This window comes from Psammomys obesus, unplaced genomic scaffold, assembly GCF_907164565.1.
Source record: "Psammomys obesus unplaced genomic scaffold, mPsaObe1.curated_primary_1811, whole genome shotgun sequence".
Taxonomy (NCBI): Eukaryota; Metazoa; Chordata; class Mammalia; order Rodentia; family Muridae; genus Psammomys; species Psammomys obesus.
This window is the reverse complement of record NW_026589922.1, coordinates 74,186-90,967: the sequence shown is the minus strand read 5'-3', so window position 1 is coordinate 90,967 and position 16,782 is coordinate 74,186. Positions and strand designations below refer to the sequence as shown.

Genomic DNA, 16,782 nt, shown 5'->3' with positions numbered 1-16,782 from the left:
TGTGTGTGTGTGTGTGTGTGTGTGTGTGTGTGTGTGTGTGTGTGTGTACACAATTGCAGGGAGCGCATGTGGCAATAAGAGGAGAACCAGTGGGGAGCCAGAAGTCAGGAGCCAGAAAACTGATACAGAGATTAGTACTCCTTTGAAAATCTGTTCTTGTCAACAATCACATAGACAACGAAGACATCAACACAGCAGCCTTTGTTAACTCTTAGCAAAACCAAATATTTTCTTGATTGTGACAAACTGATTCATTATGAAGAATGCTTTGTCGTTCTGAAATAAATTTAAATATAAATATGGCCTGGAGACCATTAGAAATTTAGAACTCTAAATGAACCCAGTGGTAGCCTCAAACACTGTCCCAGCTGGAACAGGACTTCTCTAGGGCTGAGATCCTGAGTCCTGCTCCCTCTTTCCCCCTTTCATTTCTGCATTGCCTCCTTCTAGCAGCTAATTCGGAGCTCAGTGGGTGAGTATGGGAGGAACAGGGGGCTTCAAGACAGAAGAGTGGTGGAAACAGCACTAATGAACTTAATCCTGTGCATCATTATTTTCTTCCCTGATGTCTTCCTGGTCCATATTCACCATGGTAACCTCTCCAGGCACGAAACACCCCCCAGTGTGTGGTAAGGCTGAGTACTAGATTAACAGTCACTATGCATAAGAACGGCTGGCGGACCACTGTCTCCACCGTTGCTGGGAAGTGGGAAGACCCCTGAACTGATGAGCTGACATGGACGACACCCCTACAGCTTAAAGGGTGTCCATCACAGTTATATTTCACTATTTTTTCCTGCAGCTTTGAGGTGATGTCGCCTCAGAGGGCAACTGGGATTTAATCGTTGGCTGAAAACCGTCTTCAGTAATGGAGACTGTGTCTTCGACTTGGGGCGGCACCGCACTTTCAAACGCTTCATTCCGATAAGCATGGAAGGCAACTGAGTTGCACTGAGAATTGCTGGAAAAGAACAAAAAGGTCTCTCTTCAGATCTGAGCAGAATTTTCATTCAAGATTCGGCATGACTGAATATTTGGGACTGCAGGAGCCCGATTCAAAACGGTAACAGGACATAAACAGCACCACACAGGGACCTGTTATTAAGTCCTTAAAAAAAGTTGGCTTAATAAACATCAGACAAACTAAGAAATATTAAAACAAAAACAGGCCACATTGGCATACATCCATATCCTCATGTAACAGTACACAAAAGTGGAAAGGCTAGGGCCACAGGCATCTAACACCATACCAAGTTACCTAATCGGGATGTACATTTTGGAACTGGGCTAAGAACTAGATGGCTCATGCATTCATAGCTGAGGCCTGTGACTCTTTAGAATGGGTTAGGAGTGACCGGTGAAAGGGTTAAGAGGGCCTAGTGACCCGTGCTAGGTCCCTGGAACCCACAAAAAAGTAGAAGGGGACAACCAGCTCCACAAAGATATCCTCTGACCTTCTTGGGTGCCATAGAACTTTTATGTACACACAAACGGGCCCCTGTCACCATCACCAACCCCACCCCCCACAATAATAAATAAAATCTTTCTGAAAAAGCAATGGTTTTGAAATCTGCATAGCATCTGCCTACTCTAACACTAACATGGAGGGGAAAATGTGTGAAGCAAGAAAACAGCGTTTCCACGGGGGCTGGCAGTCTGGGATGCAATTGCAAAGACTATGCATATGGCCCACAATTCCCCACACCACATGCATACAGTGTCAAGCACTCTAATCAGAGGAACTAACTTGGGGAAAGAAATGCTGATGTGTGCAGGCTGCGGGGGATACGTTTTTGATCTTCATTTTTGTGGTTTTGTGGGTTTTATTTGTTTTCCTTTTTTTTTTTTTTTCTTTTTTGAACAAGAGGTCATAGCGTTGGGTTGCATTGAGGAGTTGGCAGAAGGGAAGAAACATGACCAAAATATGATAGGAGAAAGAAATTAATTTAAAAAATAAATTTATAAAAGAAAGGGGAGGAGGAAGAGAAAGGGGGAAAGAGGAAAAAAAGAAAAAGAAAGAAAGGAACAAGGAGAAATCTACGAGACTCCAAGTTTCTGAGCAACCAACACAAGCTGAGACAGCTTACCTCTCTAGTGTCTTCTTCTTTCTCGTGCGTCTGCACTCTAAAATGGGGTGGGGGAGTTGAGAGGAGTTGAAAGGAAGATTGAACATGTCATCAAAAACACTGTGGCATTTTCTTCTAACCAAGGGTATTGTTTCTGTTTTTAATTGAACCATTCCCTGGCAACCGTGTACCCCACAGGAAGTATCATCTCTGCACTCATGGTTTGGTGTAGCACCCACATAGCCTCCCTAACTTGCAAGAATCACATTGGTAAATTGTCCTTCACTGAAACAATGAATATAGGTTTTTAAATTGGCTTCTGGAGAACAAGCTAAACATGGACTCTGCAGGTGACCTGAGACACAAGGTCCTACTAATGGTCTTTTCCATCAAGGACCTTTAAAAAAAAGTTTTTATTTTTTTACAATTTCTTCATTTTATAACCTACTTGTAGCCTCCTCCCTCAACTCCTCCCAGTCCCACCTTGTCTCCCTATTTCTCCCTCCCCAATTCCCCTAGTTCACTGAAAAGGGCAGTTCTCCTCCCCTGCCATCTGCCCCTAGCTTATCAAGTCTCATCGGGACTGCCTGGATCCTCTTCCTCCATGGCCTGGCAAGGCCCCATCCCCAGGGGGAAGTGATGGAAGAGCAGGCAACTGAGTTTATGACAGAGGCAGCACCTTCTTCCCTTACTCGGGAACCCACGTGGAGACTAAGCTACCTATTGGCTACACCTGAGCAGGGGTTCTAGGACCTTTTTTAAAATGTCACTAAAGTAGCACAGTACTGGCTTTGGCTCCTTCCATGATGCAATTCAGGAGGTGTGTGCTACCACCTATTCACCTCCTATCAAAGACATTTAGACTCCAAGTAATCACCCTCCATCAGGGAAGAATAAACAATACCCAGGGCCAGAATAAATGATCATGATGAATAACCAAGTTTTAAAATTTAGAGGGAAACACCCTGATGTTTGACAGGCATAGGCTTAGTCCCGAATTTCTGCCCAGTCATGTGAAACTGGTCAGTAATCAGCTCATGAACAGTGTCTTGGAAAGTCAATGGCTGACATTCTCACCCAGGGGATGGGCTACACAGACCTAGAAACAGTGTGTGCTCCCCCACGCCCTGCAGGAAAGGGCCGTGCAGGCCGGGTGTCACCCTCAAAGTTCTCAGGTTCAGAGTTAGAAACAGTTTTTCTTCCAATGTCTTATTCGCCTCGTCTATTAACTATGTTCCAGAACATTCAACAGTATCATCATGAAAACAAAACCAGTTCTCTCCAGGCTAGGAGAGAACTCACAGCAGGTCTTATGGTGATTTGTTGCCATCCAGATCTCAACCCTGTGCAACCAACTCTTATTCCACAGCATTTAATTCCTTTTTCTTTAAAGATTTTCTCCCTGCCCCGCTCTGTGGAGAGGCTATGTGCACTAGATTTGTACAAATTTGTGTCTCTGCGTGTGTCTGTGCACTAGAGAGAAGGTGCCTGCTGGAACTGGAGGCAACCCATGGAGTTGCGGTTACAGGCAGTTAGTTGTGAGTCACACACCAGGGACTGAGATGGAACTCACATCCTCTGTAAGAGCCGTCCCTGCCGCTAAGTAATCAACCACCTCCCCACCCCACATTTAATTTCCTTATGGAAAATGTGAATTTGATTTTTCTCTTCGGGTGGCCAACAACTGAAACGTGAAACATATGCTGTAAGCCCAGAACATAGAGGCAGAGGGCTAAGAAGTTCCACAGTGGCCTCAGCTGTACAGTAACCTCAAAGCCAGCCTGGGAGGTACAAGCTCAAAAGAAATCAAATAAACAATGGTAGTAGGAAAAGAATCACCAGCACTTAAGCTCTACAATTTTATGAAACAGGAATCTTTATTCGATACTGTAACAATGGTCACTGAGAGTGTCCCAAGTGTTAGAAACAAGCTCAGGCTTAGTAGGTCCTAATACTTCCCCTGGTATCCTGAATGGATGAGAACATGTACCTTGGATACAGACAAACAGAGAAGTTACATGAAATGTAAGCACCATGCCAGGTGGGGTTACTTGAAGACTTGCTCTAGTTCCTCCGTCTGGGAAAAATACGTGAAACTTACTGTCTTCGATCAAAGGGCTAAATACGACAGGAAGTGCCATCTTGAAAGAAATGTGGGAAGACACCCTTAGTAAGAATCAGCATTTTCCTATGATCAGGCGCCATTCTCCTTGGACACTGCACTGCTTTCTATTGACAGTCTCCTAAGAATGGGAAGCCAAGCTCTCAGCACTCAGAAAGAGGCTTGGGACCTCTCTGCTTTAGAGTTAAAGGCCCAGCAGGACCACCCCTGGGCATGCCCGCCCGGTGCATTTAAAGTGGCTTTGCATCTTGCTACAGAAGTAACAGATTTTGCCCTGCCAAAATTTCCTTTCGTGCTTTTTAACAGGAAGACCCAGACTCATTCCTGACCTTGGGACTGTGATAAAGTTACTCACGTATGATAGTCAGGATGCTCGCAAGAATCAGCAGCACTGCAGACACGGAGATTCCGATATAGAAGCCCTTGGTGAGGATCGTCGATGGGGGTTCTGTAGGATTCGCTTCCTAAGAAAACATCAGTAATTGAAGAAGCCCCAACTGAGATGAGCAGAAAACCCATCCTAGACCTCAACCTAGACTTTTCCTTCATTGCTGGTAGCTACCATAAAGTATGCAAATATGTACCAGTGTGCTCTTTGATTCCCAGTACACAAGAGGCAGAGGAAGAAGACTATCTGAGAGGTCCAAGAGAATCTAGTCGACACAGCAGTTCTGGCACAGCAAGGGCTACACACAGAGAGAGAGCATGTATGTTTTAAAATAGAATACAACATGCAAGAAAAATTAAAGAACCTGAGTTGGTACTAAGCTGTGAAACTCTAGACAATGCAAACTTCAAAGTGTCTAGAAGGATGGAAATGTTTTTCTATGTGGGGTGAAGTGACTACATGGTTGCATATCATGAGAGTGATTATATCAGAATTACTATTTAGTAGGTTAGTCCTCTATTGAGGAAAACAATGCCTCCTTTCAAGTGGACACTCTGATGTTACCAGAGAGTGCTCGGTTGCTAGGTGTGCTCTGTCCTCAGAGATCCTACCTGTCTTCTAAAAGGCAAGTCTAGATTCTACTTTTTTCCCCCTTTTGATGTCTCACTTTTCACTATGTAGCCTCAGCTACCCTGGACTCTCCATGTAGACCAGGCTGGCCTCTTACTTAGAGATGCACCTGCCTCTGCCACCTGATGGCTGAGACTAAAGCTATTCTCATGTCAGGCAAGACCTACATCTTTATAGAACCACTCAGGAGAAGCTGCTCACGGATGCAGCCTGGTTAACACCCCATGATCAGATAAAAGTGCAGACTCCACCCTGGTGTCCTGGTGCAGGTGACCAGGATCACCACAGATGGACTAAGCATGAGACAGGCTGGGCCTCAGCTTAGGCCCTGTCATAGCTCAGCACTAGCCTAATACCCTAAGCAGAGCCCCGGAGATGTTCTAACTGCAGGAAGTGGAGCATGAGGTCAGGTCTTTGCCCATGTCTGAGCCTCATCTCTGGATCACAAGCCCAGCTCCTCTGCTCAGTCAGTGAGACCATGGACAGGTTAGCTCAGCTCTGTGAGCTCTGTCTCTACAGCAACAGACAGCAGGTTCAGTAGGTAAGATACTCTCAGGCACTTCTTGACAAACACTCTAGGAAATATAGAAGAAAATAAAGTTGCTTTTTATTCTGACAAGGTCCCTGTATCCTAGGCCGGCTTGGAACTCACTATGCAGCCAATGTCGGATACTCCTGCGTATGACTCCTGAGTCCTTAGATTACAGGTGTGTCTGCCATGCCCGCTGGAACATTTACTTTATAGCAGTTTTCTGGTTATGAATAGAAGCAATGGCTATCATTTCTCATTCATCTTCACATATATTTTTTTAAGCATATCGTGAAATGGAGTCTAGGAAACTGATCCAGAGGCTCAAAGAGGGGGCCACTATTGCTAAATGTAGGTGTGTACACCTTTCATCCCCGGATTGAGAAGTAGAGGCAAGAGGGTCAGGAGTTCATGATTGCTTTCAACTCCATAGAGAATTCAAGGCCTCGAAGAGACTGTCTCAAAAACAAAGAAAGAAACAGAAAACCCTAGACATAAGCACTCTACTCAATGCACCTAGAGACAGCTCGACAGCCCCAGATCCCAGAGTTCGCTACTCCGTGCTTGAATTCAATCCCGACTTCTTTCTTCTTGCTGATAACCATGGCTGTACTGCAGTTAAGCAAAGTCAGGTACAGCTGCACCATGCAGTGCTGTGTTAAAACCGCACAGATCTGTTCAGTTAGCAGTACTTTCAACACGGCGGGATGGTTTCTGATCTTACACTAGGATACACTAATATGGCATGTTAACTCATTCTCCTTTGGTTAGCTCATCCTTTTCTTAATGTAACTTTTAATCATATAAAATCAGTCAATCTCTCTCTGTGTCATCACCTTCCTCCATTGTTTTGTAAAATATCATTTATTGGGTATGTCTAACAAACTTGCCTCCTAACACTCATTTTAGAGTCAAATTCCTTTCTTCATTTTAATGGATTTATTATCATATATTTAATGGGTTTTGTTTGTTTGTTTTTGAGACAGGATTTCAGTATATAACCCAAGATGCCATGGTAGTCCAGGCTATTCTCAAATTTGGTATTTCTTGTGTCACCTATCTGAGTCCTAAGGTAAAGGTCTAAACAACTATGTTTAACTCTGTTTTTTTTTCTTCTTCTTCTTTTGAGATGAAATTCTGTGAACTAATTTAACAGACAAAGTTTTTAAAGGCAACATGATTCCAGGAAGATAGACAAGTGAATCTTACTATCAGCACAGGGAAGGATATACTTACAGTGTGAATATTCCAAGGGTTGGGTGAGGATGTCACAGTAGAGGTCCAAACTGCTCAACAAGAATGAAAATTAATTATAATCATAAACATGTTAGATTTTTATTACCAACACTCCATATATTCATACCAGCTTCTATGATTAATTGAAAAACAATAACATAATCAAATACTGCAGACACAGAGAGAATCACACTAAATACTTAATATTTTACCAAATTTCTCTAGGAAGTTGCACATCTTAACATTTGTGTTTTAGTCTCGTGGAAAATTCTCTCTCTCCCTCTCTCTCTTTCCCTCCCTCTTCCTTTCTCTTTTTCTCTCTTTCTCTTTCTCTGTCTCTATCTGTCTCTCTCTGGGAAAAAAATACAAGTACATGTCCAGGCCCACCTCCATATTTGTGTGAATCAGAGAACTAAGTTTTGGGACATTTTAAAGACCTATCTTTTCTACACTTCTGCATGAGCTGAGAATGGCAAGTGCGCAAAGGCTACATGAACCTTGAAAGGTCAGGATGACTCTACTCAGTATGAGTGGAACTACCATGACATCTAGAACAGTGTGTTCCCACTTACTATGTCATTGTACCTCAATGTGGAACAGAATTGCTTTAGAGACCACGTGTAATATCACCCACAAAACCACATGATGTGAGGATTAGGATTTCATTTAGAAAGAGAGTGACTAATCTCCATTCACCTATCAGGGTGTTTCAGAGACACCAATTTTTTGAACAGATTATATATTTTATGCTTTCTCAAATTGTATACTCAATACAGAATTCTCACCCTGCTGAGTAAGAACAATGAACAAATGCTTTATATCCTAACCATAAACCACTCAATTAAATTTTATTCCTTAAAAACACTCATCAGATGATTATACACTTCTAATTTTATCAAACGGCAGACATATCTGATTGCAATGCACACACACAGACTGCCCACAAAATGAGTGAAAATACTACAGGTCTGTGGAAATCCCAAAGACTTGTAAAGCTGACATTGCCCAGCATGAATGAAGCTGGAGGGCTCATAGCCTTCCGCAGTTCACATATTACTAAGTTTACATTTTACTCATTGGGAGAGCAAAGAGCCAAAGGCAATGAATGACTACGTTTAAGCAGTATCTACAGTCTAGGTCCTGTTGTAGCCTGGGACCTTAAGTAAGACCTTCCAATGTAAGAGTAAAGGATCCAGTAAAGAAACAGGATAAAATTTTAATTCAACACTGACAGGCATGGTGGCAAACTAGAGGCAGAGGCAAGAAGATCTCTATGACTTCAAGGTAAGCTTGGTCTACATAATGTTTTCCACACCAGCCAAGTTAAGATCCTGACTCAACAAAACAAAACTAGTACCACCCCAGCAGGACATATGAACATGTAAACTGTCACTTCTTTTCTAAATTTCTGTTTTCCATGAAGCCAGCAACTTATCATGTTCTTCAAACTCCAGCCCATGAGCCCATCCTCCAAAGCACCAAAAACTAAGGACTGAAAAGCTCTGTCAGTCCTGAGAGATCGTCACGGTTCTATAGTGTGTGCAGCTGCCTGGAAAAATGGTGGATTTTCTCACGAACCCTGGGCTCTAAAATCACATTTATAACTAGAGCCTCTGCAAAATCCACCCATAGCCCAGTCACTCAGAGCCTTCCTGGTTGATGTACCCACAGGCCAATGGGAGGCAAGGAAATCACTACCTCCCATCAGATTGATCTAGAGAGAGAGAGAAAAAAAAGCCTTGACCCTTCTGCTGCCCCTCAGAATCCAGCCCTACACAGGGATGTTTGGGTACTAGGAAGCTTTAAGTATCTCTCTAACAGCTACCTTTTCACTTCCAGATGCAGATTTGGCCTAATCTTGTCTTTGAATGTCAAGCTTTCCCTCATTGCTAACAAACTATCCATTACTGTTAAGTCTAAATTCACAGATGCGGGCATTTGAAGTACAAGCTTAGGGGTGTCGGCCAAAGCGTATGCATACAATGCATTTCTATATTAAATTATGTGTCTATGCATATGTCATCTGTGTACGGGTTTCTGCGTTTGGTTGCAGATGCCTATGGAGACCAGGGACATCCGATCCCCTGGAAGGGGAATTACAGGCATTTGTGAGCTGCTCCACCTGGGTGCCTGGAGCCAACTCAGGATCTCCTCAAGAACGATATTTTCTTATAGCTATGAATCCGTCTCTCCAGCCACACATGAACATTCCAAATCCCCCAAATCTTTAAATGCAATGTGTAAATCATCAGTATGAAAAACATCTTTTGCACCTTTATGCTTCACAAAATTGAAAGATCCTTGAAGCAAAACTTTGGAAAGCATCCCCTGCCCCTAAAAATGGAGACTTCAGAAGTCTTCTTCAGTGAGGATTTTAATACAGGACAATCCTTCCAAACATAAATCTCAGTGCCCATTCCAGGAGGCCTGACCCTGGAATTAGAAGAACCAGCTTCCAAGTCAAGTGAACAGGGACAGAGTTTGAGTCATTTTCTGTCTTCATAACATCCACCATGAAGTTATGACTCTGTCAGTTCCTGTCAGTATAAAATAGGGACAGATCCCAGCTGTATCAGACAGTTGTCTGAGAAATAAACACTGTATCATGAAGCATATAGTACGCTGCCCGGTGCTCAGGAAACACTAAATGTTAGCTTCACTGAACTATGGCTTAACTTCAGGGACCAATTTCAGAATGAACATGAAGGGTCCAGAATCTTCCTACCCTGACCCTAGTTCTCAGTCATTCCCTATTTTCATTCCAGAAAGTCATGTCCCACTGAGCAAGATTCTCAGCATCCTCATTAGCTATCTTAGATCAATGATCCACCTAAGTCTGGTTGTTAGTGAATCCCCTGGGAATCTGACTAAAAGAGATGGGTATCCTCCATCTTCGAGCCTGAACACAGCAGCAAGTACATGCAACTTAAGACAGGAAAAAAAAAAAATCCCAGGCCCTGTGAAGCTGTTTCAGACCCAGTTGAGAACACCTCATCAACATTACACTTCTGACTCAGTGTCCTCTGTGTCCCACCACTCTCATGAGAAGGAATCTGAGCCTTGAAACACATGGGTTTTACCTGGTTCGTGAGTCTGTGTATGTGCTGATGTTGGAGAAGTAGAGGCAGAGATTGCAGTTGATTTTGGAGAACTTGCAGATCTTGTCAAAGTAATTGGGTATTTTGTGGTAGTTGTGGGTCTCATTAAAGTAGTTACAAGTTTTGTGGTAGTTTCAGCTTTCCTCGAAGTAGTTGAAGGTTTTAAGATAGTTGTTCGCCTTGGAGTAATTGTGGATTTGGGGCTCACTGAGGGTCTCCTTGAGGTAGTTGTTGGTTTTGTGATAGCTGGGGGTCTTCTTGGAGTAGTCTTGGATTTTATGGTTGTTGAAGGTGTGGTTGTTGAGGTTCTTCTTGGAATAGGTGTAGGTTTTATAAATGTGGGTCTCCTTGGAGTAGTTGTGGGTTTCATTGGTGTGGGGGGTCTCTTTGGAGTAGTTTTTAGTTTTGTGGTAATTGGTGGTCTTCTGGGAGTAGGAGTGGGTGTTTGGGTTGTTGCTGGTCTCCTTGGAGTAGTTATACTTTTCTTTAGAACAGTTCCGGGTCTCCATGGAGTAGGTCTGGGTGCATTGATAGGTTTGAGACTACTTGAAGAACTTGTTGGAACTCCTGAATTTAGAAATCAATATGAAAGCAAAGGTCAATCGAGCAAGAAGAAAGAGCCTTCTGCTACACCTACTCCCTAGCACACCAGTGAGAGTCTGTCCCAGGCAGAGGCTGTTCTCCTGAACTTCTAATCTTTGTCATTGACCAACTAGGATGTGGCAGGGGAGGCCAGTGGAGACAGGCTCCCCAATGGGAGAAGCTGTACTGACGCCATGGATGTGGACAGAGCCCGTGTTCCTATGGAAACACTTTATGAATGACAGGTGTCAGATCCTCAGCTCTCTCTCTCAGCCTCTCTGTGAGACTGAGAGGCTGTGCAGGGCTGGGATTCTTTTCTACCTTTCATCGATAAGTGACTGACTTTTTCCACAGATATCAGGCTCAGAATGTCCTGAGAGAATACACCACACAGCGCTGCATCACAGCTGAAGGCTAGCTAGCATAGTTGGCCTATGAAAGAGCCCAGGCAAAGCCCGACAGGAAGAATTAGTCCTTTGGGGTAGAGAGAGTGCACACAGTCTCCCATGTTTTCTTTCCAATCTAAGAGAAACATGGTGAATGTCACTTATCCAAAAATTTTGGTATCAGGAGTTTCACAATTTGGATATTTCTGAAATTTTTCTAATATGTGCCTATAGCTTATGGTGCAGCTCAAGTATAAACATGAATTGATGTAACATTCATAAGCATATAGTTTATACATATAGCTTACATGTTAGACTATAAACTCTTAAAAATTCTGCATATGAAAATGTTATGGTATTGAAATTTCCAGGTCTTTTATCAAGGCAATGCCCAAGATCTAAAAGCTAAGAGATTTTAGATTGAGTAGTGCTGCAGATTTGATATTGGGGCAAGGCAGGTTCAACCCATAATTCACAAATCAAGAGAATTAGCAGTGCTAGAAGAATCCAAATGGCTACTGGTGGTCTGAGAGTTCACAGAGACCCAAGACTGGGATTAAAGGAAAACGGTGCTTGGAAGAAACAGTCAGTGAAAACTCTAGCAGGAGCACACACTGAGCTGGCACGTTTCCCCATAAAGCGGCTTCATTTAATCCTAACCCAGCTATCTACAGAATAAAACCCAGGAGCCAGGATCAACAACTTCCAACACTCTTCTCTTTAAGGGATGCAATGTAATCCGAATCTAGAGCGTTTTCTCGAAAAGAAACGATGTGTCTACCTGTTACAGGAAGCTAATGGAAGTAGAGTTCAGCTCACTTTCAAATTTTAAAAAAATTGTATTTATTCACTTATCTTTGTTGCCCCTCCCCAACAGTGTGTGATTTTTCATTGCCAATGTGTTAAGGTCAGAGGGCAACTGAGAGAGTTGGTTCTCATCCTCTACCAAGTAGCTTGCAAGAATTGACCTCACGTAATCAAGCTTGGTTACAGGCACCTTTACCCACTGAGCTATCTCAGGGCCCTCAGACATCTTTCCTGTAGAGGGCCAGAGAGTAAGTATCCTGGGCTCAAGAACCAAAAAATAGGTGTTCAGTAGCAAGCATCACATCAATCAGTTTGAAAGTCACTGCTGACAAAATAGCAGCGGAGTGTGTAGCTGTGTTGCAATAAATCTCTTCACACCAGTGAGCGGGACTGTTACAAACCTGGCCTTTCCAGCTTGCAGAACCAGTGTAATCTGTAGCCAGAGGTTTGAGTACAATCTAAAACCCACCCTGGAGAACATGAATCTCTAAAGTACAGAAGCAAACAGGCAAAAAAAAAAAAAAATCCAATCAGAAGATCACAATGAAAACAAAAACTAGAAAAGAGGGAACGAGCTCAGGAGTTTTCTTTTCTTGTTCTTAGACATTTTTTTCTCTCCCAGGTAGATTGGAAATTATAAATGGGTTGATAAGGATCCTGAGAGAGTATGTTTAAATCATGAGAAAATATAGACTTGGTTGTTTAAGGATAAGGCAGAGTGCCTCTTGAGGACCCATTGACCGGCCAGATGGAGAACTTTTAAACACTGACATGTGAAAGAAATTCTAAGGTTGATAACAGGTCACTATTAATAATTTCAAGCAGCTGGCCCTGGTGATCCAGGCCTTTAATCCCATCACTCAGAAAGCAGAGGCAGTTGGGTCTGTGTGGGGCCAGCCTGATATCCATATGTCATCAGCCATACTATACAGGGTTATCCTTTATCAAAAATAATAAAGAAGTAAAGATAAAAAAATAAATGGCAAAGTATAGGACTGGGCAGTGACAAAAGTGGTCTGAATTTAAAAAGAATACAGGCAGGTACTATTGGCTTCTATTGTCGGTTTTAGCCCTTAATAAAAGAGATTGGGAAATATCACCAGAGGAAGGTCCAGCCTCATGATTCAACTCCTTTTTAAAGGATGTCCACAACAAAAAGGAAACTGTAGTGAGTTAAGAACTGGGGGTTCCATGAACTTCTTATTAGTAACCAATGAAAGGGTGGTAGAAGGGAAAAACATGGACATTTTTGTGTCTAAAATGATAAGTTTGTAACATGAGGTGAAACCTGTTTTAAAAATCCAAAGCAGGAAAGAGAGTAGAGCTCCCCACCCATACATATGGCCTGTGCTCAGAGGGTCAGCTGACCATTGTTGAAGCAGCTCATGTGTACAGCAGCAGCCTGCATTGCCGGCTTTTCAGGTCAGAGCTGTTAAGGTTTTACAGTGTTAGAGCCGGTGTTTTAATGCTGCTAGACATTAACCCAGAGACAAAGGATATCTTTAATTCAAGTCACTTCATCTTAAATAACACTCCCTACTGTGTTTCAGGGCGGAAAGGTGAACAGTTTCATGGGTCAACAAGACTGTCCCAAGTACAGTTAGGACATGGACGCTGACTTGGCTCATGGTCTTGCATTAAAGGTAACTTTAGATTCAGTCAAGCACAGAGAAGGTATTCTGTGCCTCCAAAGGGCACTTAAGCCTGGGTGTGATGGGACTTACTTGTGTTCTCAACACTAGAGAGCTAGAGGCAGGAGGACCAGGAGTGCATGGCCATTAAAGGACAGCCTGAGATACATGAGATTATGTCATTAAAAAGAATAAAAAACAAGGGTTTAATCACAACACGTTTATAAGAACTTTCTTGTTCTAGGAGAAGAACAAATTACCAGCAAACAGGACTCGGCTCACTTGTGAGACATAAGCAAAGAAGCAAGGCAGGCTCACCTGGTTGAACTTGCAGTGAGAAGTTCAGGCTCTGCACACCATCCTGTCCCTTCGTTTCCACTCGACAGCAGTAGACACCACTGTCACTCTCAGCGACACTCTCTATTGTCAAGGACACATTTCCTTGAAGAAGCTCACTCTTCAGCTGGTAGCGGTTGTTTGTCCGATAGTAGATTTTGTGTCCATCAGTCCGGATAAGTGTTTGTCCACATGTATCAGAAGTACATTCCCCTCGGCCCCAGCACATGGATGACATTCCATTAGACACTGGATATGTGCATGGCAGTGTGACAAGGTGACCCACCACTCCATGCACTTGTGAGAAAGAATCTACAGCAGCTATGGATACAAAGGTGGAAATGGAGAATGAGCACCACCATTTTCCTATGGTTGAGTTTATGGCTTCATTTCTTTCCCATTTTTTATTTCTGGCTCCAGTGCATATTAAACCTGACACATGATGTGAGGGAGACATGCGCTTTATTGGCCCTTCTCATTTTTCTTTGTAGAGTTTTGATAACTTAGCAGTTTCACTATTAACTATTTACTGTAAGGGTATTCTTCAGTGTGATTATGTAATGGATATATATGTGGATAAAACAATTTTCTGTAATGAATTATATTCACACTGTATCATTTTAATTTTTTCTTGGTTTTTCAATACAGGGTTTCTCTTTGTAGCCTTGACTGTCCTGGTCATTCTATAGACCAGGCTGGCCTTGAGCTCACAGAGACCCTCTGGCTCTGCCTCCCAAGTGCTGGGATTAAAGGTATGCACTACCGCACCTGGGATTAATTCTTTTTGTATTTATTTATTTCCCCTTTTTATGTTTTCAATTAGTATTTTTAATCAAACAACTAAAACTGAGTTTATTTTATGGCATATAGGCCACAGTAAGTTTAGGTTGCCTTTCATGTTCTTTCTTCAGCCCTCATGCATTGACTATAATATACATGTATATGTAATCACCCTCACTTGAATATTACATGCATGTGATATATTCACTCGCCCCTTACTTGACAGCCTTGTGGGTCTTATATTTTAATTTTGATAGGTTAAACATTTTGTTTTGAGCAACAAGTTCATCTTGGTTCTTTGCTATAATAAAGACCCAAGAGAACATATTTTTCTTTTGAACCTCCATCCTCCTAGGCATCCCCCAGTTCAAATCTCACTCACCTGGGAGAAGGAGTATGAGGCCTGAAATGAGGACTTGAGGATACATCATGATGTTGACCTGAAGGACATGAGGAGACACTCTGGTGTCTGTGGTCCTCACCACATGGAATCTGGACAAGTCTTAATTCTCAGAAGGCAGCTTATCTTTGCACCTTGCTGGAGTCTATTATTTGGGTCTGCTCCACTGAGGATGCAAAAATAAAAATAAAAATAAAACATAATCAAAGGCTTCATGCAGCACTCTGTAAACTCCCCATGGTGAGGGCTCTCTGCATTCTCATAGACAAGGAAAGATGTCCTCCCAAACAGCCTCTTCTTTCTCCATCCTTCCTTAGATATAGTCATCAATTTCACTTCTGGTCTTGGCACAAATTAGATGGTAAACAGAAACATTGAAGGCACAAACAAGAGTATGTTCTTTAGATAGGACCCTGAGCAAGGACAGCCTTCTATTGGCAGTACACTTGCCCTCCTGTGCACTCTGGGCTGTTTCTGCTCAGTAGCCATTGTGATAGATCCCTAAGATGGACAGAGGACTGAGAAGAGTGTTACACATGTACCTAAGCACATTGTCCCATCCATGTCAAAGTCAAAGCTTTTGGAGTTTTTCACTTTAGTTCCACTACTACCACTAATAGACCAAGGATAAGGGAGTGTGAACAGACTCTCTCTAGAACATTAATGTCAGGCTGCTGCAAGGGCTCACTGGTTAAGAGTGTGTGTTGCTCTTATAAAACCAGCAGCCATGCTGAAAGGCTCACAACCACCATCACTGGAGATACAGAAGACACAACCATTCCTGGGACACCTGTACTCCAACACACACTCACACACAAACACACACACATCACCACACAGCGACACACCCAGATATACGCAATTAAAAACAATACATACAAATCTTAAAATGGTAATAAGCTTATAATAACTTTGAAATCATAGACTTATAAAATTAAAATGTAACCAATTTACCATAGTTAATACTAAATTTTTACTCATTTTATATATGTATTTACTGTCGTCAACAGAATATATAGGATTTGATTCCAAGAATCCAGGTTCTATGAGTGAATCATAGACCTCTGGTCTCATGTAAGTTGCATCTATCTAGGAAATAAATATTCATTTACAAAACATAGAAAATATAGAATTCACTCTTACCTTGTATAGGTGAACACATAAACTGAGGGAGACAACAACATAGAAAGCATATGAAAAGCTAAGAGAGCTTTGGCGGCAGGTTAGAAGGGGATATGGGTGCAATTTCAACCTGGGCAACCGGACTTAAACGGACTTTCTAAAAGCTGCCCTACTTCCCTGACTGACCACTACCTTCCCGTCTCCAACGCTCCTACTAAAGCAAAACTTAGTTCCTCCTGCTCTGGGCTACCTCACCTTTAACACAAAACCTCAATTGTCTGCAGCCACACTGCATACAAACTGTTTCTTAAAAATGTTTCCTTACTTGCAAAGCAAAGAAGTCAACGAACAACACTGCAAACATATCTACCTATGCTCTCACCTCCTTGGTCCCATTTCCATACTACTATATAGCGTTACATAGTACTTATAGACACTGGCTTAAGTAAATGGGGCTTAATCCAAGAGTAGCAGACTATTTCGACAGATTTCTTTTTCTATTTTTCATGCTACCTTAGCTTAAGAAGGGTTTAATAGTTAGTCTATGAAAGTCTATTATTCCATTTAAAGGAAGATCCACCTCTCAAGAATCCACAGAACTCTATTGGATGGAAAGTTATCCTAATGTCGGGAGACTCAATCATCATTGTTCTAATGTCCCAATTCAGT

General features: G+C 42.4%; 1 protein-coding gene across 1 annotated transcript; it reads right to left on the bottom strand.

Annotated features, from left to right (window-relative positions):
• Window positions 1–786: 786 nt before the first annotated feature.
• LOC129675494 (hepatitis A virus cellular receptor 1 homolog) lies at window positions 787–15,022 on the bottom strand. The gene is made up of 6 exons (XM_055605479.1): window positions 14,974–15,022; window positions 13,794–14,132; window positions 6,972–7,021; window positions 4,544–4,652; window positions 2,088–2,124; window positions 787–961 (listed from the first exon to the last, which is right to left on the bottom strand). The coding sequence occupies exons 1-6, from the start codon at window positions 15,020–15,022 to the stop codon at window positions 787–789; spliced, it is 759 nt and encodes a 252-aa protein (XP_055461454.1).
• Between the last annotated feature and the right edge of the window lie 1,760 nt (window positions 15,023–16,782).